Source organism: Gamsiella multidivaricata, assembly GCF_025024155.1.
Source record: "Gamsiella multidivaricata strain RSA 2152 chromosome Unknown BC939scaffold_38, whole genome shotgun sequence".
Taxonomy (NCBI): domain Eukaryota; kingdom Fungi; phylum Mortierellomycota; class Mortierellomycetes; order Mortierellales; family Mortierellaceae; genus Gamsiella; species Gamsiella multidivaricata.
This window is the reverse complement of record NW_026251746.1, coordinates 112,594-138,299: the sequence shown is the minus strand read 5'-3', so window position 1 is coordinate 138,299 and position 25,706 is coordinate 112,594. Positions and strand designations below refer to the sequence as shown.

At 49.9% G+C, this 25,706-nt stretch overlaps 8 protein-coding genes across 8 annotated transcripts; 4 read left to right on the top strand and 4 right to left on the bottom strand.

Annotated features, from left to right (window-relative positions):
- Positions 1–996: 996 nt before the first annotated feature.
- Positions 997–2,512, top strand: BC939DRAFT_179439 (uncharacterized protein). Its single transcript, XM_051550437.1, has one exon. It carries the CDS (start codon positions 1,214–1,216, stop codon positions 2,366–2,368), a length of 1,155 nt encoding a protein of 384 aa, XP_051411531.1. The 5' UTR covers positions 997–1,213; the 3' UTR covers positions 2,369–2,512.
- A 1,293-nt stretch (positions 2,513–3,805) lies between these two features.
- On the top strand, positions 3,806–4,884 carry BC939DRAFT_397947 (voltage-dependent ion-selective channel; the record flags this gene model as incomplete). The annotated part of the gene is made up of 2 exons (XM_051552396.1): positions 3,806–3,928; positions 4,126–4,884. The coding sequence occupies 2 exons, from the start codon at positions 3,806–3,808 to the stop codon at positions 4,882–4,884; spliced, it is 882 nt and encodes a 293-aa protein (XP_051411530.1).
- Positions 4,885–7,176: 2,292 nt separating this feature from the next.
- BC939DRAFT_179361 (uracil phosphoribosyltransferase-domain-containing protein) lies at positions 7,177–10,616 on the top strand. Its single transcript, XM_051550436.1, has 11 exons — positions 7,177–7,222; positions 7,310–7,509; positions 7,781–7,836; positions 8,034–8,169; positions 8,307–8,426; positions 8,569–8,662; positions 8,753–8,804; positions 8,940–9,058; positions 9,209–9,379; positions 9,487–9,575; positions 9,685–10,616. The coding sequence occupies exons 2-11, from the start codon at positions 7,463–7,465 to the stop codon at positions 10,211–10,213; spliced, it is 1,413 nt and encodes a 470-aa protein (XP_051411529.1). The 5' UTR covers positions 7,177–7,222; positions 7,310–7,462; the 3' UTR covers positions 10,214–10,616.
- BC939DRAFT_477722 (uncharacterized protein) lies at positions 10,424–12,628 on the bottom strand (the record flags this gene model as incomplete). The annotated part of the gene is made up of 8 exons (XM_051558702.1): positions 10,424–10,586; positions 10,689–10,985; positions 11,078–11,345; positions 11,455–11,527; positions 11,768–11,790; positions 11,978–12,081; positions 12,246–12,356; positions 12,483–12,628. 8 exons carry the CDS (start codon positions 12,626–12,628, stop codon positions 10,424–10,426), a joined length of 1,185 nt encoding a protein of 394 aa, XP_051411528.1.
- Positions 12,629–12,980: 352 nt separating this feature from the next.
- On the bottom strand, positions 12,981–14,526 carry BC939DRAFT_453595 (uncharacterized protein). The gene has a single exon (XM_051555949.1). The coding sequence runs from the start codon at positions 14,481–14,483 to the stop codon at positions 12,993–12,995; it is 1,491 nt and encodes a 496-aa protein (XP_051411527.1). The 5' UTR covers positions 14,484–14,526; the 3' UTR covers positions 12,981–12,992.
- Positions 14,527–16,266: 1,740 nt separating this feature from the next.
- Positions 16,267–16,832, top strand: BC939DRAFT_477720 (uncharacterized protein; the record flags this gene model as incomplete). Its single annotated transcript, XM_051558701.1, has 2 exons — positions 16,267–16,389; positions 16,581–16,832. The coding sequence occupies 2 exons, from the start codon at positions 16,267–16,269 to the stop codon at positions 16,830–16,832; spliced, it is 375 nt and encodes a 124-aa protein (XP_051411526.1).
- An 827-nt stretch (positions 16,833–17,659) lies between these two features.
- Positions 17,660–18,624, bottom strand: BC939DRAFT_397841 (ubiquitin-conjugating enzyme/RWD-like protein; the record flags this gene model as incomplete). Its single annotated transcript, XM_051552387.1, has 4 exons — positions 17,660–17,848; positions 17,969–18,147; positions 18,337–18,392; positions 18,515–18,624. 4 exons carry the CDS (start codon positions 18,622–18,624, stop codon positions 17,660–17,662), a joined length of 534 nt encoding a protein of 177 aa, XP_051411525.1.
- Positions 18,625–19,003: 379 nt separating this feature from the next.
- Positions 19,004–25,201, bottom strand: BC939DRAFT_493523 (uncharacterized protein; the record flags this gene model as incomplete). The annotated part of the gene is made up of 3 exons (XM_051559566.1): positions 24,887–25,201; positions 20,879–24,784; positions 19,004–20,795 (listed from the first exon to the last, which is right to left on the bottom strand). The coding sequence occupies exons 1-3, from the start codon at positions 24,976–24,978 to the stop codon at positions 19,004–19,006; spliced, it is 5,790 nt and encodes a 1,929-aa protein (XP_051411524.1). The 5' UTR covers positions 24,979–25,201.
- Positions 25,202–25,706: the final 505 nt, after the last annotated feature.

Below are 25,706 nucleotides of genomic sequence, written 5' to 3'. Positions count from 1 at the left end.
GAGTCTGTGTGCTACTATCCCATACTGTCATAGAAATGCGAGGGCAGGCGTCGCTGGTGAAGGGTAGAATGGGCAAAGCAACTAGACGTATTCTGTGCTATCGCGCTTCCTTTCTCATCTGAGTAAGAAGGGCAAGACGACCCGCGTTCTCATCCTTTATTTTTTTCTGGGTCTTTCCCTTGCAATTGCTGCAGTCAGCGAAAGAGAGGGCGAGGTGGTGGCTGCCAGAGGTTGAGCTTGAATCAGAGCCCCGCAGAGGAACAACATGTTTGTGCCAAGCAATATCGGGGACACTCGTTAGTCGTCATCATAATCATGTTGGGGACAATGCTATCGCTTGTCACGACTCCTTTTGGATGGCAAATATCATGTCCATGTTACCTATCTCGTCATGGCGCGTGAACGGGTATCGCTTCGTGCAGCCTGGCTTCTGACGACAAACACCGTGAAGGCCATGTCTGGGCCCCATTCCCTCGCTCTCGGCTCAAAATAAAGCAGCTAGCCGTCTAGGTCCACATCTTTTACATTGGGGAATCGTCAAAGCACATTCCTGGCGACACATTCTCTCTTTCTCTCTTTTAGTTGAGGGAGCAGGGGAAAGAGCGCGAGCCTTTATTTTGCTTTTCTATGAGACCCAACTGTCTGCACGCGAGTAGACTACATAACTAATCTTGCTTGGAAGCAGCGCACCTCGGTTCAAGGGCGATGGTGCTCTTTCTGCACCCCCTTACCCCCTTATCCTTCATTCCTTGGAGGACCCAGTTTGCGCCAATGGTTATCTTTCATAAGCATCGCTACAGCAGCTACGTCCATTTTCTTCTGCCACACACAGAAAGGACGGATGGATAGCTCCTGAGCTGCGATGCGAGCCAAGAAAAATTTCTGTTCAGAGTGCGAACACGGTGAGCAGAAATTTTTCTTGGCTCGCATCGCTGTCACGATTTGAGGCTGTATGTAGTGCATACTTTTTGAACCCCTCTCTCTCCTCTTTCGTCTCTCTTCTCTCATTCTCTCTTGACATCTGAATCACCCTGTCGACGATGACCAGCGACCTACCTCAGTCCAGCGAACCAAGTCAAGGTACTGCCTATATTGACGCAGGCAGCGGTTCTGACAGGATACAGTGGTAACACGGCAGACAAGGACACCTGCCAAAGCAACTTATTCCTAGGTTGGCGTTTGATTAGATTCGCCATCCTTCCCCAGATCGACCATGGATGACCTGATCCCGACCACAAGCCAGACTGAGCCAGGCGGCCCTGTCATAGCCCGTGCGACAGTTGCCGACAGCCACATGAGACCAGTGCTGCCTGAGTCGCTCTTATCTAAGGATTCATCTCACCAGTATTCGTCCACTCCAAATACGCCACTAAGTTGCTCCATACCATCCAGCGGAGCAGCAATCAACAAAAACTCTGAGAGCCATATTACATCCGCGGCGCCCACAAAGTCGTCTGGCCAGAAAAGGCGGAAAAATCTTGAAAAGCCGAGGAGCTCCATCCATAAGCCATTTCGATCCCCTCTTCGAGCCGGGGACAGTGCGCCTAGTCTGCACAAGAGTAGCGCTAGTACCGACGTTAAACGGACCTCCGCGGTCGCGACTGGTATCTCTACTTCGAGCGACATCAACATGGACCCTCTGCTGCCTGAGCCAGAGCCAGAAGTTGCATCTCGACAGTATAAGCAAATAGAGCGACGGTCTCCATATACCTCGATCGCGTCGGTTTATAAGAGGCAGGGGCTCGGGATAAGACGACCCTTTCGACCGCCTATCGCCCGTGAGGATCAAGCAGTGCACACAAATGACAGCGATTACGGCCGCCTGCTTAAGATCCAGGCTTTACAATCCAGAATCATGGAATTACAGTCCTCAATCCGAAAAGGGCGACAAATCCTGACACAGCAAGAAAAGGCTGATACGCCACTGGAGGACCTGATTGCGAAGTGGCAAAAAGCGAGCCAAGAGGGCGCACAAGTCCTGCTGGAAAAGTATCTCGAACAGGAGCAGGTATTTGGTGACAACACGTGGGACGACGGTAACCCTAGATCGGACGCGTTTGCGAGCAATTGGGGCTATTCGGTAACTTCGTCCTTGTCGCGTAGACGACCGAGTCTCGGTGAGCTGAGTCCTGAGCATCTGCAGGCTGTGGAGGAACGAATGGAGAGCCAAGATGTCCAAGAGGATTTGCCCACGGTTGAGGAGGCGATTCAAGGAAGGTGTCTGCCAGGGACGGATACGACAGCTCCAACGCCAATGACAAAGATGCAAAGGCTGTTGATGGGGCTGGGGATCGACCCCCAGGTCATTGGCTACAACGCGGAGCAGGACGCATTCACCACCGAAGAGATTTCCTACACGAGTTCTTAGGCCCACTACTATTTGCTTTATTTCTCCAGCAGTCGAGCTTGACACTCTGTATTCATATATCAGCTATATTACGAACGATCTTCCTCCTTGTGCTGCCTTGAGACCCTTAATACACGCGCGCGTGTGACCCTACCCCGACTGGATGGCAAACAGAAACACCTTGTGCTTTGAAATGCGGAGACATGATTTTGGGCGCCTATATTACTTACTCCAATGGGCCCCGCTTCGCATGCCTAACTTCCATTTTTGTGTGTGTGAATTGGAAATGGGGCTATTGAATACATGATATGGATACGAGTGCAGTGGGGTACGACAGTTTTTATAAAATCACTGGGACCATTGTCACGGAGGGCAGCATTCACTCATCACCTTCCACTTTTCACCACTTTCCACTACACTTTCCACTTTTCCACTTTACCCCACCAAACTCTAAAGTGAGGTTCAATTGAAGCAAGTGAACACGAAAGAGCCGAAATAAATACATATAGGCTGTACAGCACGAGGAGTACGAATTACACAAGGGTAACTAAAAGACGAAGACGAAGACAGCATGCCTGTGTTGGTGGAAGATTAGACGAGAGCGAGATGGTGGGCCATGCATACGGTCCAGGCACATGCACTAACACGGCATGCTTTACCGATCAGGTAAGCAGCACAATAGGGAAGAGAAGAACGTCATTGTGTACGGCAACAGTGGGTAGAACAACCTCCTCCTTTCTTCTCTTCTTTCTACTTCCCTCTTTCTCTCTATCCCACACCCAAGACCCAACCCTCCCCAGGTAAGCTACACGACCATGTCCCTTCTCCCTCTCGCTTTATCATGCGTCAATGCCAGAGACGCGCTCAAGCCAAGGGCTCTGCGAAATGGCTCCTCTCGACGAACGTTTTGGCATTGACCTTTGGGACAGCGAAGGCGAGAAAAGGAACGAACAACGCCATTTCGGATGCTTCTCTTTTCTTCTTTGCTTCGAGAAAGAGGGTCGACTGGGAAGAGGGGTTTATTATTTTTCAAAGGGATCACGTTTGGTTACGAACGTGGCTCATTCACGCGCTCTTATTGCAGGACACATCGGTACCCAGCGCCAACCAACGCGGAGGGGGCTTTTGAACGACAGAGGCAGCTGTTCCGGATGAACACCAGCCAACTCCTTCAGGTGAAGAACGAAAGGAATCGAGGAATATGAGCCAGCATCAGTGAAGGGGGCATTTGTACAGTACAAGAGGCGCCGTTTTCTATCGCTCGCAAGCCGTACAATAGGACTGGGTGTGAGGTGAGAGGCGGGCGGCATGAGAGCACGAAAAAGGCGAAAAGGGCGGGTAGACCGGAAGCGCGTCATCATCTCGCGAGTTTTCGTCGTCGTCTTTATAATTCATCTCGGGCAGGATGGACTAATGATCTCATCTCTTTACTCAACTCATCCTTCCAGATCCCCAACAATGGCCACTACTATCCCTGTTCCCTTCGCTGATCTCGGCAAGGCCTCCAACGACTTGCTCGGCAAGGACTTCCCCGTCGGCCACACCAAGTTCGAGCTCAAGACTGTTGCCCCCAACGGCGTTGTAAGTTTGCCCGCTACTACCCTCCTTCAACTGCACAGTCTCATGGCGCCGAATAGGCGTCATCGCCGACCTGGCACCTCGAAGCATCGTGATCTCTCTCTCTCTCGCTCTCGCTCTCTTGATGACATTCAGGAACAAGAACTAAATCACTTCCCCCCCTTTTTTTAATCGTTTCCCACGATATCCGTTCGCAATAGACCTTCAACGTCCTCGGTAGCCAGGATAACAAGTCTGGCCACATCAATGGTGAGCTCAAGACCAAGTACGTCGACTTCAAAAACGGCTTGACCGTCACCGAGGCCTGGACCACCGGCAACCTCCTTACCACCCAGATCGAGGTTGAGAACCAGATCGCCAAGGGCTTGAAGTTGGACGTCACTGGAGGCTTCCTCCCCCACGAGGGTAAGAAGAGCGCCAAGGTCGGCGTCCAGTACAAGCAGCTCGGCTTCAACTCTCGTGCCCATGTCGATCTCTTCAAGGGCCCCACCTTCACAGGTGATGTCGTCGTTGGCCGTGATGGTTTCACCGTCGGAGGTGATGTCGCTTACGATGTTGGCGGTGCCTACGTTACCCGTTTCGCCGCTGCTGCCGGCTTCACCGCCCCCGAGTACTCCGTCACACTCCATGCGCACAACTCCTTCAAGATCTTCTCTGCCTCGTACTACCACCGCATCAACGCTGACCTCGAGGCCGGTGGAAAGGCCGTTTGGGACACGAAAGCCGCCCCTGCTGGCGACAAGGCCAAGGCCCCCGTTGCTCTTGAGGTCGGTGCCAAGTTGTACCTCGACCGCGATGCCTTTGTCAAGGCCAAGGTCAACAACGCCGGTGTTCTCGGTCTCGGCTACACTCAGGCTCTCCGCAAGGGCATCAAGGTCTCGATCGCCGGTCTCTTTGACACCACCAAGCTGGATCAGGCTGCCCACAAGCTCGGTCTCTCCTTCGTCTTTGAGGCATAAACGGCTCTCTTTCCCCCTCAGCTCTTTGATCTCATCCTTCCTTCCTCTCTCCCCCATTTTACTGTATAAAAAAGCACATAGCAAACACACACACACCACAGCTTGTATGTATGTATGTAAAAACCCACCAACGGTAATTAGATTGTACGTGACAAAAAAAAAAAAATGCTCCCCCAATACGAATGCTATCCCTCTGGTTCTACAACGTCAATGAGGACTCCATTGAGTTCAGATGGCAGGGGTTTTACATCGCTACAAAGTTTTGTCTTTACCCCTGGATCTCGCTGCGGAATCAACTTTTTGCACATCGGAGCGCGCCGTTGTCTTCTCAAGCGCCAACTTGCTTATACTAGCCGCGAGCGTTTTTCTCAAAAACCACTTCCTCATCCTCATGCAAATTTTCATCTTTCCAAAATCTCAGCCCAGACACGACTTTCTACAAAACGGAGCAAGGTGCGTTTGTTGGCATTTCGCGTATTTATTTTCGCCGGCAAGGAATTCATGGTTGGGGACTCACCATTTCCGACAGTCGTTGAGATTGTTCGTTATGGAATAAAGAGCTCTTTGTTGTGGACTCGGATGAGAAGGGATTTGTCTTTGTCTCATCAGCCAGTGCAGGACCGTGATTACTAGGACCCGCGCTGGTGACCCCCACAATGACTGGACTACATGAGTCAATGCACTCCTTCAGCAAAGGACCCGCATTTGACAGCGAATCTCTTACTGTGCCGGGCAGTTTGTTCAATTGTCAATTAAAAGACTAACCGTGTTGATTTGCGAAATCATATATTCGATTGGATTATCACCACCACGAGATCGAGGACGCACTCAAAAAAATCACTAAAGGGCTTACGAATCCTCAGTACTTTGAGGACATCCGGCCATTCGACTACGATGTCGCTGCATACCGCTTTTCTTGCGGGAAGGTTGCACCGGACAAGGAATTGGAGCGAGAGTGGATTTCAGTCCTTGTGCCTCGGTTGAAAGCTAGCAAGGTTGAAGTCTTCCGTGAGACGGGTACGAGATTGGAAATGGAATGGACTTCGAAGGAGAGGGTTAGGAGGGTTGAACGGTTTGGGGAGGAGGAGGAGAACAGGATGCGCAGGTTCTTGGGTAGGACCAAGTATAAGCATCGAGAGGCTGCTTTGGACCAGAGATTTTCAGACGTTTGGTAAGTTTCCGCTTCGATGTTTTTTGGCAATTCGAGTTTGTTAGCTTTCCATATTTCGCCAGGATTTATCTGTATTTTAGATCCTTTGTTAGCCGCCAAACATCCTCTGTCGTCCTCGTTCACTTGTCGCACACCGCCGTACCTACCATCAAGGTTCCTCCCTATCATCGCCAGAGCCATCAAGTCAGTCTCCATCCGCACCGCCAAAATTTGTCTCGCAAAAGAAGGATATTCTGGAAGAGGCGGGTCAATCGTTTTTCATGTTTGGTGCCTGGTTGCAAGATATCTTTCTTGACGGCCTCCGTGAGGGCCATAGTTTACCTTCATGGGCGAAGGATCGCCCGTCGTACACCTTTGAGTTGCATCTGAGAGACATTCAGTATTTTCCCTGCTGTCGAGTTGGGTGCCCCTTAACTTCTCATAGCCAAAGAAAAGAAAGAGAGATGAACAAATCTGTAGAACAATGGGCTTAATCTCAGCAGATCGTAGCAACAAGGCTACTCTACTGCTTACAATACCCCGTTCAATAAAAGTCGTCTGCAATGGATTTATCTCTTCCAATATTTGAAATTAACATTAGCAGGCTGGCTGGCTATTTTGAGCAATCCATCCCTTTGTTAGTCTCTCTTGGTTCAGAAGATAATACGATGGAGACAGAAGACGCGCCAAAGTGATTGTTCCGCAGGGTCTATTCTGTGCGCATGAATAAAAAGATTTGATGAAGCCGGCCTCAATCATAGACGGGGATATATCGGGCTACCAATCACACCTTGTCCTCTTGTTTCCTCGCCTGCCGGAACAAAAGACCTCGCGTTCTTAGCAGTGCATGCATGCCTATAAAATCCGCGCCTTTGGCAACTCTCCATCGCGCCCTACTTTGCAATACACCTTCATTTCACCAAAGCACATCTTTGACTTTATCAATCCTTCTCCTACACATCCCCAACTTTCCCTACAGAACCATGCTTCAACGCAAAATATAATTTTTATCCCTGACCTCGAGTGGGATATGAAAGCCTTGAATGCTCTGTCCAGCTCGCGCTTTTTTTTTTTTTAAGCTGCTCCCCACCCTAGTGCCGCCAGCACCACTACCACCACCAGTCAGCAAGCACTGGAGTCATCTTCAAGCTCTCGACATCCAAGAACGATGTCACGGAGGCCCTCAAAGTAAAGAGGGGATTATGGTGAGGAAATATGCTATTTCAGTACTCTCGTAATACTACATATTGCTAACAGTTCAACTATGGGTTGTAGTGGATTTTTTTAGCTTCTGTACCTTAAAGATGATGCCCTTAAGAGCACTGGCAGGGTTCAAAGGCTGAGGCCTCTTTTTGTTTTTGTGTTTGCCTCCATTTCACCTGGTGCCCTTTTTTTTTTTTTTTCTTCTTCTCTTCCATTCCTACAAGCATGAAGTCTAAGCTCACTCACCATGTCCTCGCAGGGGAGGGTCGCCCGTATGTTCAGAAACTGTCGTTTGCTGCCTGAAGGCTCACAAGAAATATATGAAAGCGAGGAAGTGTCAATAGTCCCAGGAGCCGTCCAGGAACTTTAAGGTTCCTTTCAGGAAGCTGAACCCAGAAGCAGGAACAGAGGCTGGAGAGCAGGAGAGAGCGAACGCCTGGATGTCATGCTATAAGTCAAGCTGGATCCAACTCGGTTGTGAAAAGAAAGCTTATCGTGCTCACTGTACCGCTTTTTCTTTCTTTTTTTCTCTTTAAACATTAGTCCATGGTATAGAAGCGATGGTCAGAACTGTGATTGTTACGTCGTCGGTATTGCAGGTACGCTTGTGGCCGCAACACAGAGTTCTTTGGTCCAATGGATACATGAAGACTCCTTGATCAAAGACCGATTTGATGTATCAATGGACCCGCCTTCGGCTCGCACGCACGCCCAATTGATGAAACCATGCAGACTTCTGGAAGTGCAATCGGTACAGGAGTATTGACACAGACACAATTCCTATTCACGTTTTTAGGCGGCAGTGCTAGTGGAAAGACTAGTGTCGCGCAAAGGATCATCAAGAACTTGAACGTACCCTGGGTTGTACTTTTGTCCATGGACTCGTTTTACAGGGACTTGAACGACGAAGAACTCGAGATTGCGCACAGAAAGTATGGACCTGTTTTTTTTTTTTTTTTTTTTTTTTATTGCTGATCCACATATTTATGGTCTACTTGTGGTTGTTGAGCAAGAAAGCACTGACTGACGGTGCCATTTTCCCATCATGTCCCGTCCCACATACGAACAGTGACTGGGATTTCGATTCACCCAACTCTTACGACTACGACCTGTTGCTGGAGACGATCACAAAACTCAAGGAAGGGAAGAAGGTCGATGTGCCCATTTACGATTTCGAAACACACAAGAGGTAATAGCCCCTCCCCTCGCCCCCCCCCAAAAAAAAAATTCAGCTCGCGTGATAGCTGTTACCTCCTGGATGGTGTGTGGTTTTTGGCTAATTTGACTCGGCTCCTCCCTGTGGGAAAAAAAAAATCAACGACGTTTTTTAGGGTGCCAAACAAGCACAACACAGTCTACGGCGCCAATGTGGTCATCTTTGAGGGAATCTTTGGATTGTACGACAAGAAGGTGCTGGAGATGCTGGTACGTAATCCGAGGCAGGGCAGAAAGCTAGATTATTTTTTTTTTTCAAGGTGATTAATTTTCCTTCCTTTACATTCTCGACATCAATAGGATCTCAAAGTCTTTGTGGACACAGATGTGGATATTTGCCTTGCGCGACGAAGTACGTAACAACGAAGACAGGGACAACAACAACAACAACAACAAAAACAACTAAGAAAAGAATACGGGGAAAGGATACGGAAGAAAAGGAAACCATGTTAATTGATTTCCATGCGGTGCGTACCAAATTCTTTAGTCAAGCGCGATGTTGCAGAGCGCGGATTCGATGTCTCCGGAGTGCTTAAGCTGTACCAGAGATTCGTCAAGCCATCATACGACAACTATGTATACCCCACCAAGAAGAGCGCAGACGTGGTAAGTGTTCTCTTTTTTTTTCTTCTTCTTCTTTTGTTATCCCTTCTTTAAAGGTAGAGCAAGGCCTATGGTCAGGAAGGTAACTCTCACTAAGACCATTCGACATCTCTGTGCCTTTTTTTCTTTTTTTTCCCCCTCTTTTATTCATAGGTCATTCCTCGTGGACTAGAGAACTTGGTGGCAATCGATCTGTTGACAAAACACATCCAGCGTCAGCTTCAGGAACGCAAGATGCAATCGCGCTGGGACATGGCCAGGATAAACCCACCAGAGGAACTCCCATCGAACGTGATTGTGCTTGAAAAGACAAAGCAGATTATGGCAAGTTAAACAATCTTTTCTGTTGTTGTTGATGTTGTTTTTTTGCTTGATGACCGCACTCTTGTCTTCGCGCGACTGACATTGTCAAAAAAAAAAAAAAACTGTAGGGCCTGCACACTATTATTCGCGATATCAGCACATCTCGCCATGACTTCATATTTTATGCAGATCGCCTTGCCACCTTGGTCATCGAAAGGTAAAAGCGAGGGAAAAGCAAGTGATTATGAGTTATCAGAGGCGCTGTAACCTGCATATTCTGACACTCTATCTTTTATCTTTTTATTTTTTATTTCATGTTCACGTAGAGCCCTGAATGAATTGCCATATGAAGATCACCTGGTGACAACCCCAACTGGCAAAACCGTGCACGGACTCGATCTCAGACCCCACATTGGCGGTGTCTCTATCCTGCGTGCCGGAGGCACTATGGAGATTGGTCTCCGTCGCGTCATCCGCGACGCGATCATCGGCAAGATCCTGATCCAGACCGACCCCTCGAATGGTGAACCCCAATTGCACTACTGCAAACTCCCCCCTTCCTTACAGAACAAACAGGACGATACGTTCATCTTCTTGATGGATGCAGTGGTCGGCACAGGCGCTGCCGGACTGATGGCGATAAGGGTACTGTTGGATCATGATGTCCCCGAGGACAGGATCATTTTTTTGAGTTTCCTGGCTGCACCTCAAGGGCTGTACACTATCTCGAACGCGTTCCCCAAAGTCAAGATCGTCACTTCCTATGTAGACCCGGTTCTCAATGCCAACACCCTCTTCCTCGAACCAGGACTTGGTAACTTTGGAGACCGGTATTTTGGAACAGAGACAGATTAGAACAGGATGGTGAGCATGTGTAGTTTGTTGAGAAACAGTAATAACGAATCTTTCCGTTTAGTCTTTGTTTTATTGTTGTTTGAAACGATGAATGCATGCTATAAAGATGTTTGAAGTATCTTTTACCAGCAAAAGTATAAGATACAGAAGAGAGTGAGTGGAGTTTTAGAAAGAGAGAGGATAGAGACCGGATTATATATCTGGTTTTGTTCACTCGGCCTTCTTGGGGTGCTTGATGGTGAAGCACCAGATGTCAAAGTAGTCGCACAGATCGTTCACGACGTTGATGGCAAAGTGTGCATAAGCGGCCGCCGAGAACGCAAGGCAACTCCATAGGTAAATATCCTCAATGTGCGATCCAAAAAGTCGGTCACTAGTTATTCAAAAAAAAAAAAAAAAAAAATGCGTCTTGTTAGTTGCTTCATATAACAAAGCAAAGGTGATTACCACAATCAGAAATAAAATTATCGCTTACAGTCCAATGGCAGGCAGGTTGGAATTGAAGGCGCCAAAGAGTAGCGGGACGAATGAAATATTGAACAGGGGGAAGGGCTGATGGGTGACATGGGCGGTGATCATTAAGCCAACCGTGTATCCGAACGAGAGACCAATATAGAGGATCCAGGGAACAAGATGCTGGTGGACGATCTGGGGAGAGGCATTCAACCAAAAGTACGCGACCAAGGACATGGCCGCAAATGGAGTCACGCCAACCAAGGCAGATGCCACAGGCAAGCCCTTGTCCTTGCGGGCCTTGATCACATGCTGGAATCTATACAGCGTAAAGTAGCAATCAGTCAGCAAGAGCAATAAAAAAAAAAGACTGGACCTTCTTCCTCAGCGAGAGGTAAATGGACAGCTTACGCAGTGGCAATGTTTCCGATGAAGCCAATGGCACCGAAGGCAACCAGGAAGTGATTGAGCTGGATATCAGGGATAAAGGGTAAAAAGTCCGAGGAGAGACCGAAAGTGGATCGGATGGTCTGCAACCAAAGCTGTGGTCCAGCGAATCCAGTGACCAAGTAAAGCACAACGATCATCAAGATGCCCTCGACAGGTCCTGAGAAAGCACTGAGATACAACGTTCCCGTGTGGTATTCCTCCCATGTGCTTAGGTAAAAGTTGGAGAGGGCTATTATCGAAGAAGGAAAAAAAAAAAAGAGTAGGATCGTTAGTTACAAGGGTCAGGAGTCGAGTCTCTGCGATTTTTTTTTGTCCGTAGAGGTCATCTCGGCACATACTCAAAAAGTGAGAGAGGACTGTCCACCAGCTGTGGCCCAACTGCATGGCATTCGCGGCCAGGATGACCTCGAGCTATTGAAGAGACGTTATTATGTACAATGTAAAAAGAAAGGGCAGTGAGGAAGGTTAGAATCCAGTCTTGCTTTTCAATACCCCCCCCCCCCCTCCTTCTCTCCTTCATAACCTTATTTTTTTCTTTTGGGGGGGGGGGGGGGGCGAATTGCGAAATGCCGCTTTTCCACACCCCCCACGCACATTTGTCCACATGCACGCGCTCGCACCATCCTCTGGCTCTGTTGATCTGGCACTTACCGACGTGTTCAATGCATCGCATCCTGAATGGCCATAACCGCGTCAATTGCACATGACAGAATAAGAGAAACATGAAGCAATATAGAGGTGGATGTTGTTAGGACAAAAAAAACCTCCGAAGCGAAATCAACATGTCCATCATTGTATCCTAGCCTGCAATCCCCTCTGCCTTTGCCCTCCCTCCTCCTTTTTTCTGCCCAGAGGTCTTACCATGATCGAAGAGCTCTCCCAAAGGTCCTGAAGTTCCTGTTCTCCTGGCCTGCTTTCCATCAATTGCGTCAAGCGACTGGTATACAAAGAGACCGACACCGAAGCTGTTGCGCCAGATCAAAATCGCGAAGCACAAGATAAAACAGATACGGACGCAATAAAAGTGATCAGTTTTTGTTATGTTTTTCCATTTCTTCATGCAGTTCGTTATGCCAAATGAGGGAGACAAAAAAAAATAGGCTTCCTGTTGATTTTTTTTTTTTTTTACCTGTAATAGGCCCAAGAAGGGCAGACTCCTGTCATGTCGGGTGCAAAGTAGAACATCGTCAAGAGATTGAAGACGACGCAGAGCAAACCGAGCCCGGTTATGGTGTTTGGCCTATATCACAGTTTATGACAGTAAAGTAGAAAGAGGATCAGGTCATTTTTTTCTTCTTTTTGGTCCCTGTCCTCATCCGCGTTGAATCGTTCAAAGGAATGAGATTCCCTGGAGGGGAGAACATACGCCATGGAAATCGGGAAGAATGTCACGAGCTTTGTCCAGTATGGGCCGAGGACATATTTCGAGAGCAAGGAGTCGTCCACGCCCGAGTACTTGTATTTACTCAGGTTCTGTCGATACTCGGTCGGGATATAGCGATTGATGTTCATTGTCGGGGCGTTGATGTGTGTTCTGGGCCTGAGAGAAGAAGAGGATTAAGAAAAGAAGAAAGAAAAAGGAGGACGGTGGGGTTGTGGCAGAGAGAAGAAAAAGGAGAAAGAGGGGCGGAAAGTAAAAAGCCTTTTCTTTTTTCTAGAGTCTTGGTATGCACGTCATTTTCACCACAGGCATGCTGGCCACCAAAAAAGAAACGCGCTGGACGTGGGTCCGTTACTGATTCGTGGAGCAAGAAAAATAGTTCCTTGTTTACTAAACGGGGAATGATGTATTGACCCAATACGCTGCTGTAGTAAGCAGAGCAGACCCCATCATGGACCGGTCATCAACACTTTTCTGCAACTGCCTTTATTTCCTTTATTTCAACGTTGCTGGTTTCTTTTCTTTGTTCCTTTCTACATGACGACGGGGCGGATCATGCTCCTGACGCAATCCCTGCTCGGAATGGACAATCGAGGCCACCATGTCACCCTCGACACCTGCGTCAAACATCGGATGGTCACCTAGACTCCGGCTCGGCTTCGTACGAGACTCTGCTTTCAGGTGAGCTGGCATCGTGGCGCGGGGCGGTCCAATAATTGTTTGTGTCTCGATGATCAACGTTGTAACTCGACGAACCGTCCTTTTCCTACGATTCTCCTGGGCATCTACTTCGCCTGGATGGCCATGACCATGGCCATCATCGCTACGTAGCCCTGCAGGCGGGTGCTGCTTGTGAGAATGAAGCTGCTCTGCATCGTGGTCTCGACGATGAAGCATGTCTGACCCAGCAATGGTATGTTCAGGCGTAGGTTCTGGGACAGGAGGTGGGGGTCCTGCCTTCTGCTCCTCGGTTTGCAAATGCAATCTCCCGCTTGGGTCGTGAGCGCTGCTGCGGACGCTGTCTGCAACGGGCGTTGGCTGTAGGATGGACACCATAGGCTCTGGCATAATGGCCTCGTCGCGCGATGATGCCTGCGTCCTATCTTCTGAAACCGACACAGACCCTGCATGCTGTTGTTTTTGTTGTTGATGTGGATTATAGCGGTGATGGCTGTGCTGTTGATGTGGGAAACCTTTGTTTGTGTAATGAATCGATTTGGGCGTAGGATGCGGGTCATCGCTGTAAGTGAGCGTCGTTGTATGCAGCTCTGTTTCCGCTGACGCTCGCTCGCGGGGGCTAAAGATGAATCCATCATGCTGCTGCTGGTAGTACTCGGCTCCTGTATGACCATAGTCCATATAATCAGCAAAGGCGGAACGGTGTTCATACTCTGATTCTGATCTCGATCCCTTATTTTCTGTATGCGAGTGGGGTGAACCTTCCGAGTGTTGACTGCATGGAGTTATGGTGTAATCTGTCGCACTGCCCTCGAGTTCTTGTCTGCATCCATGATGTGCTAATGGAGTGGGTTCGGGAGTTGGTTCCGCTGGGTCGTGCACATGGTCTTGTTGATCAACGCCGGCGACGTCTAGTCCCCGTCCTCGTCCTTTTTGTTGTGCTGGATAGTCGTTTTTCTGTCCTTGTTCGAGTCCTTGATTGCAAGCTTGTGCTGTGGGTTGAGAATGCTGAGGGCCTGTGCATGTGAATTGAACCCGGGGGAAACCATCGCCGATGGACGTTACGGCCAAGTAGATCCCTGATTTGTGTTCAACACATCCGGTTGGACAGGGCTCCTTGGCGGTGACTCGCTGTGTGGGGAGTGCATCGGGAAACAATGCGCCCGAGAGGATGGGTTCGTGGTGATGCTGTGGAGGACGGGCGTTGTTGGTCTCGCTGAGGGTGTTGGTGGCGAGTGCAAGCAGACACAAGGCCAGGACGAGTGGATGTGGTGCTTTCCGGGCGATGTGTATTGCCATTGACGGCATTGGGGAGCTGTGGAGTTGTCGAACTGGGGTTGAAGAAATGAAAATGAAAATGAAAGAAAGAAGAATGAGGTCATGTTCCAGAGTGAAAATAAGCATATCCCAAACTTGAAATAAGCATAGTCATTGGCCATGTATTTTGTTCACTGGCTCTCCCAACAGCGTTAGTTCCCTGGACATCTAGCATTGTGTTCTTCAGTCCTGTCTCCGCGCTTTGGAAGCACTGCTGCGTACATCGTCTTTCTTTTTTCTTTTTTCTTTTTTCTTTTTTAATATCGCGAACGATATCACCTAGTTTCTTCAAAGCGTCTTCCTGCTCGCGTTCACATTCCTGAAATGCCTCTTCAACTTCAGCTTTTCTCGCTCTTCTCTGTGCTCCTTGCTGTTTAGCTCTCATTGCCTGTAGTTAAAGACAGAGTTGCGGTGAAAGCAGGCTTTCAAGAGGGGGTCCGAAATAGTCTTTGAGATCGTTTTCAATACCGATCGGTTCTTGTGGCTCTTGAGGAAGCACAGGCCCCCTGCCGTAGTTGATCTCCATGCCTCTGTAGACCCTGGGTGCCAGATACATGTGCTTGCGAGTAGACTTGTTCTGGACGTAATTAGGACACATACGAGAAAGAAGAAGGGTCCTGTCCATGTTCACAATGATGGAGTGCTTTGCATTGGGTCAAGTGAAAGCCTTGACTAGGACCAACGCGACTCTGGATCAAGCATCAAAGACTACGTTGACAAGCTCAAGGATGTGGAGGCACACTTTGACTCCCTCTACAATAGCAACATGGTCCTCAAGAAACACAAGTGAGATGCAAGAAGGGCGCGAGACGAGGAGTACAAGCAGATTGTCAACCGTCTTCTCAAGCTGGTCGGCGGATCAATTGGCGTCAAGAGAGAAGACATCAACAAGATCGTGATCGGCGTGGTGTGGATCTCGGGAAGTTTTCTACAAAGACCAAACTGTCTTCTTTGCATGAGTCGTTCCAATCGTACTTTTTCCAGAACGTAAGTGGCCGACGATGTCTCTTTGCGGGACATCTCTGATTTGTTTCTGCCTCTCTCTCTAGACCCAGATCGCTTGGCTACATTGTTGCCCACCAGATTTATTGTTCGACGTGCATGACATTCATGCATCGCGACATCATGGCCGACTACAACACCAGCAATGCGGTCCGTGGCCATCTGATTAGCCAGCAACAGCCCCTGTACCTCCAGTCCAAAAGATATCGATGGGAAACTTCCCATGGATGCAGGAGCCCAAGTCCTCGCTCGGTTGGGCAGCAAGCAACACAGGCCACGAGAGTTTGTGCTGGACATGGTGGGGTCAAGCGACAAGCACGGTCAGAGTGGATGAACTTTACAAGGCGCAAGGGTAATTCAGGACGACATTTTTGGTCTTAGTTTCGATCAAGGGTTCGTCACTTTGGTACATAAACCCGAGTATTTGCCACCAACTGGCGATCTACAAATGGTGCGTGCCACCCGTCCAATCACAACCCCTATTCACCACTCTTTTTCGGCAGGGAGCTACTGCCCTGAGATTCACAAACACACACACACACACTCTCTCTCTCTCACCCCATTCCCGACTTTCATGTCCCGGTCCCGCTTATTCTCATTCGCCTCCTCTCTCACCCAAACAGACCGCTACCTTGCCATTTCCAGACGCTCATCGCCCGCCATCCCATCCTGTTTGACACCTCTGATCTATATATACCCTAGCAGCCGACCTTTCAGTGTCGCGACCACTACACATACTCAAGCGCAGACCAACAGCAACAGCAACATAGACATGGAAGTAAACGACGGCCAGGTCAAGATCCACTCTCGGCAGCAACAGGAGCCACTGAAGCAAAAGACGCAAGCAGAGCTGGAGAAGGAGATCTGGCAAGAAGCTCATCGAGTGGCCTGCGAGGTAAAAAAAAAAAACCCCCCTCTTGTCTTTTTCGTATCATTTTTATCATCCAGGGAGGTTCGGTTAATTTGCTCTGCTGTGCCATGCGCGGTTTGGGTAATAGCTCTGGGATCTGATAACCCATTTATTGATTCATCTTCTTCCTCTCTCTCTCTCTCGCTCCTCTTTTTAATTTTATTTATTTTTTGCAGCAAAACCGCAAAAAGTACATCGACCCCAAGACCGGGTACACAGTCATGACCGAGCTCCTCCATAAGCGTCGAGGATACTGCTGTGGAAACGCCTGTCGCCATTGTCCATACAACAACGAGAACGTCGGTGTCTCGCCAGAGGTCAAGAGAGCCAATATCAAGAGGGGGAAGCAAAAGAGAATGGAGATCGAGGCCATAGAGGGCAAGCCCGTCTGGGCCGATGAGAACTCTGATGATGCGTACAGTGACTAAGTAGTTAATAATAATAAAGGACAGGCTTCACCATATTTGTCAACAAAAAAAAAAAAAAAAAAAAAAGCGCGTCAATCCCTTGTAGGCCTTGCACGATATCCTTCTCCTTTTGCATTCCCCCCGCAGCAATGTTACAATCACGTTCACTCTCCATACTATTGCTATAATCGAAATTGTTTTTACTCTTTTAATTTTTTTATGATATGGCGGGGGCAAGCATTTGATAACGACTATCGAAACTTCATTCCTTTTACTGGGGGCTTCCTTTTCCCTGATTCCAGCAGATACTGGTCTTCGAGAACGCTCCTGTGGGATATATCGTAACGTTCAAGCACATTTATCGGCTGGACGGTGCGGTCAGACTGGGGGCAAGGTCGTCATTAAAGAGATGTGGACGGCGATGATGATGAGGCAGTCGCACGGGTAATGGTCTTAGCTATGACCAGATATGCGAAAACCAAGAAGAAGGCCAACCATTTGTGCCAGTGACTCATTGAGAAGAGCGAGGCCCTCCTTGCTGCTGCTGCCGCTCCTGCCGCTCCTCCTGCTGCTGCTCCTGCTACCCCTTCTGCTTCCACTGCGCCTGTTGCGTTGTTATGTCGTGTTGTCGCGCCCGCTCCCGCTGCACCTACTACCCTCTGAGCACCTGCTGTTTTTCTCTGTACGGCTCCCATTGACATGGAGACGATCGGTGTGGTGGCTGCAGGTGATTCGGTAACAGGTGCATTAGGGAACGCGATGTGAAGCGGCACCTGTTGCGCTGCAACGAGCTCGGGAAAGATATCTATAACCGGTTGAGATGCGTGAGCGTTCCGTTGTTCAGTCGTTCAGTCGTTCAGTCCTAGTCCATATATTTCCCTCCGATAGAAAAAAAAAAACAATGGCCAAGCACAGAAAAGCAAATGCTTACCTCGAAACTTTGGATTGGAGATGTTGAAGGCGTGTGAGCGAAGCGCAAGCACTGTCTTTTCGTAATAAGAGGTAGTAATGCTTCCTGTTGTTGATTCCTCCTGAGACTGTATGAAGCAAAAATAAAATAAAACAACGCAGAATGGATCAGTGCCAAAGTCGGTGGACATTGTTTGAAGCTCAGGCCTCCCTGTAGGTCCGCTCAACGGACAGAGCTGTCTACGTACCATAAAACTCAACAGTCCGTTCAAAATGGTCGCCACACTCCAGCTAGGGTTCCAGGTTCCTGGATGAAAATCTGACATGCTCAAACATAGTCGAGTGTCCACCTGGAAGCGCCCATTTGGAGTAATCATCCGGATCGAAGGAGGTTTGAAAGGATAATCTGAAGGGAACACCAGTTTGCCTATTAAGTTCCAAAGGAGGATGGTCAGTGAGAGGCACGAAGCACAGAGTATATTCATCCACATTCTACCCTGAGTTGAATGGCAAGGGGGGTCAACATGCCGGACCCGGTCCAGAGGCTCAGGCAAGGGACGAAATATAAGATAACGAGGACTATGATTGAAGTATCAGTCCCAAGACCTTTACTCACCATGGTATTCGCCTCCATAATATGGTGTTTCTGGTGGTCCTTTGAGTATGTAGTGCCTACATTGTACGAGAGAATAAGAAAGAAAAAAAAAATACGTCAGTCAAAACCTAATAGCCCTGCCTAAGATGTAGCTTGAAAGGTCATCATCGAATCTCTACAGCCCTAACAATGCTTGTACCATTCCAGAATGTTGGATTCCAAGGGCCGGGCGAAGAGATAGGCTGGTGGACTCTTCTGGATGTTGATGTACTCCTTGGTGAGTCGTTTGTAGGCTCCTTTAGTGGCCATGGCGAATTGTGTGGATTAGCTTGTTGAGGAAACGGAAGACGGAATTGACGTTTGGGCGGTGTCCAGTGGGATGACGATGAAAGTTTGTCCGACAGATGGGTGCTGCGTTGTGCTTCTTGCTCTTGTGGTGATGGTGGAAAAAAAAGAATGTAAAGCTGCACTAAAGCTGAGCTGCTCACTTTGACGAAGCATGTAGGTGGTCATCAAGGGGTAGAGTGCCCTGGGCTGCCAACTTAGAGTGATCACGTGCACACATGTATCAAACTACCAAACCCCTGTTCCTCCGCATCTCAGAAACTGTGCACACTCAAAAATGGTGATAAACTAAATGATTATTACTATTAGTGTGTACGGTATTATCTAGTTTTTTTTTTTTTTTTTAAACAATAGCCCCGCGCATAAACTCGACTAAGCGCTCCGCGTATCGCCCTGGCTCCTCCACCGAGACCTCAGCATGCTGGGGCATCTGATAATGAACATTGTGCGGCCTCTGTTGCTGCTGTTGCTGCTGTTGCTGTTGCTGTTGTTGCTGGTATGGATGTGAACTGGATTCCTGCTGTTGGGAGTGTAGCGAGCCAAGCATCATTGGAGGCGACGCTGACAAGAATCCACCGCTTCCTGTAAACGAGCCCTGCTGATTCTGTTGATTCTGGCTCACTGTCGGTATTGCCTCTGAATCTCGGGCGTCGAACGAGAGCCTCGAATCCCCGCTTCGCCCACTGAGATGGCTGTGCTGACTTTGCTGGCTTGAATGACTGTAATGACTGTACTGACTCAACCGAGCGATCGATTTAGTGAAGGGTGCAGAGGTACTCAACCGCGTCCTGTTCAACGCCGCGTTCACATTCGAGGAAAACGAGGAAGATGGCGAATGTGAATGATGGATCGCCACTCCCGTGGTCGTTACTTCTTCGGAGGACGATAAATGGGACGATGATGAGAAAGAACCCAGATGCGACCCACGATAGACTGTTGCTGGCGCTGCCAGACCACTGGGTGCCGCTGAAGGCGACGTCGATAATCGTTCTGTGGATCCGTTTCCTGATCCTGGCGCCGACCCAGAGTCTTCCAAGAGAACTGAAAGCGTGGGGTTCGAGGGATGGATAGAGTCCAATACTGAAGGCAATGATGGCTCAGATGCACTAGCCTGTGGTAGGAGCTGATACAACGCCGAGGCTGAGAAGGACATCGAGGGCGTCGATCGACCGGGATGGGTTGGGCCCATAGGGACCGATGGATTTTGGGATGTCGCCGACGTTGTTGAAGTCCCGCCAGCACCTCCGAGCAACCGAACATTAGCGCCCTTGATGTTCCTCTCGAGCCACTTGACAAGATTATACTTTTGCAGGACGTCGATCAATCCAAAGTAGTACACAACCTCGTAGCCGTCTGGAAGTCCCTCGCTAGAAATACCTTGAGACCACGTTGGCTGATGTTCCTGCGCCAGCAAAGGTTGGTTATGATTTTTCTGCTGCTCAAATGGATGCTCGAGCAGCGAATCCTGCGGTCGATCCGGAACTGAGACTTTACTGTGATGCTTTTGCTGTTGCTCATGCTCCTTGTTCGATTCCTTACCCTCCGTACCATCCACCATGCCTTGACGTGCTTGCTTTCGAATAGAATGACCTCTTGCCACAGAGATGCGATGTTTGTAGCGCACCGTTTGAAAATCGTTCGGATCGAAGGTCTCGGTGATATCGTCTGCGTCCATAGTTGTCTTCCGCTCCATATTGCTGCTTCCTGTCATCTCGCGCGTGGACTGCACAGGTCTGAGCTCGACCCCTGCCGGCTGGCCCTTGTCCTCCATAGGGTCCTCAGAGGTTTGTCCAAAGGCATAGATCTCACGCAGCGTCTCCTGTGCCCTCTCGCCCAGATCTCTGAAGAACGCGATTTGATCGTCCGTTAGGACTTTTGAGATATCCATCAGCTTCCAGAATCGATCCAGGTTCTCCACGAATTCTCCTTTGGGCTGTGTCGCATTGTCTGCCGCCATACTGATGACAGGCGATATGTCGTCGTCACTTTCAAGGTTGCTGTTATCTGCATCTGAGCCACGGGAAGAGATTGATCCACGTCTGCTTGGGCCAGAAGAGGATGGAGCAGAGGAGTGAGAATATATCTCCTCTTCCTTCTGCCCTGCCTTTGGAACAATACGGATGCCGACGAGCATACTAGATAGCAATGTAAAATGGAGATTAGCGGCGTGAACAATAAGGCCTCCTATAACCCGGAAATAAATAGGCAGCTCATTTACCTGTAGTCCATGAAGCCATGTTTACGAAGAAGCGCAGTATCGTCTTCCAACTGAGCGAGGACCTCTGCCCGCCTTGTTTGTCCCAAATGGATCAGCTGCGTCTCTCCCGTAAAGACTCGGCTCTGGAAATCCGTTTCCTTGAGTGTGAGATGACTAATATCGTCCGTAACAGGTGGCACAGGTTCACCGCTTGCGTGCCTTCCAGTACCCTGGCTATGCTCTCCGGCCAGTTCGTACTGGGCTGTAGAATGGCGGCTTTCTCGCAAGGCTGGATCGCCTCTACGAGAACGTCTCCTGACGATATCCACGAGTGATGGCTCGGGTTCTGTGAAGCCCATTCCTGATTCAACTCGCGTCATGTCCTGCTGTCCCATCGATTTTTCGCGCATTGGCCGATCAACAGGAAGTGTTCTCCGTCCAACATTTGAGCCCTTAAAGTCATACCGTTCATGAATAACTTCCGGAGTATCGAACACATTTGCTAGCACGACAACCACCATTTTCGAAGGCAGCCCGTCATCTTTTCCAGAGAGTAGTGTTCCATTCAGGTGCAAACGCTGAGCAGCGGAGACATCGCCCTTGGAAAAAGATAGCTTTGATCCGAGTCCGTATTCCCGATCGCCACCACTGACGCCTCCTCCTCCTCCCCCGCCGACCCCATCTAAGACATTTGGTTGTCCAGGTCCTCCATTCAAGATCTTTGCCCCTGAGATTCTCTCGAACGTATACATGCCCAAGTACCGTGGTAGTAACGTGTTCGGATGCTTTTGGATATGTGCCAAATAATCGCCTAGGAACCCCTTTAAGTTCTCCGGCTCAGCACCTCGAAGTGTCTTGAGTAAGAACCGACCATGATTGTGGGAAGCAAAGAAAATAGCATCCGACTTGCCGGGGGTCTTCATCACAGCCATGGGCTGCGATAGAGCCTCGTCCATGTCGGCCAATGTGTAGTTGAATCGCTCGCGTATCGCCTGAAAGACCAGCGGCGCATGGTCTGTGAACTTGACACGCCCATAGCTGGGGATGTTCCATTCATGGACCTGATCCGCGCTGAAAAAGTACCGATCCAATATGGGTGCTGCTGGATGAGGCAGTACGGCAGTCAGAGGTCGAGGAATCGAGGCACTCATAGGCGGGAACATAGGCGAGGGCATACTTGGTAATCCAGACAGTAACAGAGGCGTGATCTTTAGCGGTGTCACCTTCTTCTTTGCTTCCCGCGACTCGCCCGTTGCAGCGGCGCTTCCTCCGGCGGTGTTGCTGGCACTGATGGCTGCCAGATGCCGGGAGGCGCCACTGCCTTCTGCGTTGACGATGCCGTTCATACCGGAGGGGCGGCGTGAATGTCCAGGTCGATGCTCCTGTGATATCATGACGACATTGCTGGGCGACCGTGAGAGCGTAGGCGAGGCTGGTCCTGCCATGCTCTGCGACAGTGACGGCAGGCTTGTCTGCAAGAGGGAAGCCAGAGATGTCAGCGCTGGCGGCGACGCCCTCTCGAAAAAGCTAGTTCTCCGCAAGTGGATAACTTCGCCCTTCGTATCCGTTTCCAGTCCTGTAGAGGGATGATCCATTAGGTTCCTGGATCTTCTCGCTGCTTCACCGGTGCTGGAAAAGTAGCCTCCAAAGCTAATGGCGGATTTGCGGCGCTCCTCTTTTGTTTTCGGAAGCAGTGCATCATGGTTGACGCCGCTGAGCAGCTGAGAGGGTGAGAGTGGACCCGATTCTGTTGGTTGATAGTGTGATATTGAAGGTCTCGCCCTAATGTTCTTGGCTACAGAGGGCAAAGGTGGCGGGCGCTCCTGCTGCTGGTCCAATGATGGACGCGTTTGTGCTGGGCTCTGTGGAATGGATATTGCGTTTCCACGAAACTGCTTTTGTGCTGTCAGGAACTGGTTAATATCCTGTGTGTCCTTGCCTTGATTGCGATCTTTGTAGCTTAACATGCGGTGTTGTGCATCCGACGTCGAGCGCGAGCGGCCAAGAGGGCTTGTCACCACGCTTGCCGCAAGTATAGTCGTAGTACCGTCGGAGACTTTCGAATTCTGCAGAGTGCTCTTTAGCGTGGATTTCTCCAGGGCGTTGGGGGGCATAGAAAAATCCTGTGAGAGCTCCATATCATTGATAGAACTATCCTGCTCACTGTTTTTGGTCGAGTGCACCTGTTGGTCAGAGTACATGAACTGACTGATTCTTGACTGTATAGTTGTCAACTCCGCGGCGGCGACGGGACTTTTGGTTGAGGATTTCCGTGCGAGACCCGGCAGGTTGTGTTGGAGCGCTTGGCTGTATCGAATAGGCGATATTGGTGCTAAGGGCGATGTCGGTGGTGGCGAGTCCACTGCTGTCTCGGGAGGGGTCTCAAACGCCATAGAGCCCCTCAATCCAGATGTTGTGATGGTGGGGCCTTTTTGCGGCGACATCTGGTCGTCGCTCAATAGACTGAGGGCGCTGCCGCTGAAGGAAGGCATGGCGGCGTTGGATGATGTTGTCGAGGACATGGAGACTGGTCGAGAAGACAGATCTGTATCAGACATGGATCGTACTGCTGTTCCAGCAACACTTCCAGCAGTGAGATAAACTGTGTTTTTGGGCGGGCCATCTTGCTTCACAAACTCTCCCTGAACAGCCCTTCGCACTTTTGTCCACAAGCGCGACGACCGTGACTGAGCCTGAGACTGATGTTGATATAACTGCTCTTCGCCATTCAAAGATTCGACTATTTCGGATTCCTGTATAACTGACGCGGACGCGAATCTTCGTCTGCCGCTTTCCAGTCTCTTGAGCGTCGGTGATGGAGGTGATGGCCCAGAGACATTCGCTGCCCTGGGATGTTGCTGTAGGTCGAGCTGTGAGGGTCTGGTTGATCGATGTGTGTCGTGTAATGACCCTGTATTGTTTTCTGTTGTGTCTAAAGATGCCTGGGGAGATGCTGCTGTGAAATGGTCTCTACTAGATGCTGAGCTGAAGCCTCGGATGATGATCGGTGTCGAGGCCGGTGATGATGGCTGGACAGGTTCATTTTGAGTGGTTACAGACTGCGATGTATCGATGCGTAATGACGTGGAGCGAGGTGCCCTAGTGCTGGCGGACTCCACTGGTACTGGAGGTTGCAGAGGCTGGACAATGGTGGTTGTGGGATTGGGAGATAATGCTGCGTCCAGCGCTTTCGCATGCTCCACGGTGATTGACTTTGAAGGCGCTGTTGTCCTGAGCCCGCTCCCATGAGCCTGCCTTGATCCCTCTGTATCTGGAAATTGCGTCCTCAATGGCAATACGATAGGCATCATGAGAGAATCCAGACTGCCCATCCCTTGACTGGCCGCCTTCAAGTCCATGGTTTCCGGTCCAACGCTCGTAAAATGAAGGACTGATTTTATAGCGTGGCGCAGGTGTCGCGAGAGCACTGGTTCCATGGATTCCATGATTATCGACTGGGCCCATTGCCGTTTTAGATGATGGTCCCTCCAGCGCGACTCTGCATCCATGGGTATAGGGTCTGGTTGTGGGAGCGCCGCCCCCGTAGTGCCGGGATGAATATCGTTGCCGTTGCTGCTGCTGTTGGCGAATTTTACAGTCCCGATTCCTGGTTGTCCTGCTCGGGTACTCTTGTTGCGCAGACTGCCTTGATGGCCCCTCGTTCCCCTCGTCCCCCTGCGTCCCTCTGCGACTTTCTTGATGGGCTTTTTGCTGGCTTCCTGATTTACATTAGCAGCAGAGAGAGGATCTGACTCGGCAACCTTCAGGCAACGATGTGTATTGGGCGCAGCCGCAGGACTTTTGTTCCCAGCAGTCTTTGGACTCCGCTCGGGTGCGGAAGCTAGGACGTCCTCCGTCTTTGCTTCTACGGCGGTATCGTTCTTGTCTATCCGAGCGGGCGTCTGATGGCTAAGTAGAGGAGGAGCACTAAGGCGGTACGATGACTAGTGTTAGAGAGGTATGCTCAGTTTTTGTTTTGTTTTGACGCGCAAAAGTAGAGCCTCAAGGAGGCAGCAGCGATGTTCGTACGTTTTGGTATTGGCGATTGAGGATGAAGACGGAGAGAGGGCGAAGGCCAGGCCCGTAAGGAGACCGGCCAGGAACCAGAGAAAGGTCCACATGTGCGGGAGGATATGGGATATGGGGGGAGTGCAGGGTGAGACCCAGTGGAATGGCGGTTGTGGCGGGCGTGGGTCGAGGGGATTTTATCAGGGCGTGCTGAGGTGGATCTGGGACTGGGGGTTGGTTCTGTTCAGATACACATTTGGTGGCAAAGAGAGAGAGAGAGAGAGAAGGTGCGTTGCCGGCAGAAAGAGCGTTGGTGGGATGGGGATGGAAATGAGGAGTGTGAGGAAGAGATTCGACATCAGCTGCCTCCCTCCCTCCATATTGCATTGGTCGTATTGAGCACGCGCAGAAAAGAAAAAAAAAGGTGCACAAAAAAGGGGGGTTAATAAAGCAAAGCCTATTCAGGACAATGGTCTGCACTGCATCATCGGTCATCTGCCCCTGTCCCATGCTGGCGAGGATCTTATGAATAAAAAAGGGGGCGGGGAGGAGGGGGATGTAGATGTTCGCGCCCATCGGCATCCGGTGCTCAACGGTGCTCAACGGGACCTGATAAAGATGGCTACACGTGGATCCTTGCTGTGTCCTGCCACGAAGCTGGTGCGACATTGCAGCACTGATTCGTCTTTCAAACAGCATCCTCCCACCCCACCCCTTACTTTGCTGTCCACGAGGACGAGTGGGGGCATGTTGCAGCAGACAGTTGGACAGTTGCCACCAATTCATACATTAACCAATCAAAAGCGCGTAAAAGGTCCAATCAGTACATACTTGACAAAAA

Excerpts from the sequence above, each read along its gene's own strand:
- BC939DRAFT_179439 (XM_051550437.1), top strand. The coding sequence starts at position 1,214 with ATGGATGACCTGATCCCGACCACAAGCCAGACTGAGCCAGGCGGCCCT.
- BC939DRAFT_453595 (XM_051555949.1), bottom strand. The coding sequence starts at position 14,483 with ATGCCGTCAATGGCAATACACATCGCCCGGAAAGCACCACATCCACTC.
- BC939DRAFT_179361 (XM_051550436.1), top strand. The coding sequence starts at position 7,463 with ATGAAGTCTAAGCTCACTCACCATGTCCTCGCAGGGGAGGGTCGCCC. Across the intron at positions 7,837-8,033 it reads TTACGTCGTCGGTATTGCAG|GCGGCAGTGCTAGTGGAAAG; the intron begins GTACGCTTGTGG and ends TCACGTTTTTAG. Across the intron at positions 9,380-9,486 it reads AAAAGACAAAGCAGATTATG|GGCCTGCACACTATTATTCG; the intron begins GCAAGTTAAACA and ends AAAAAACTGTAG.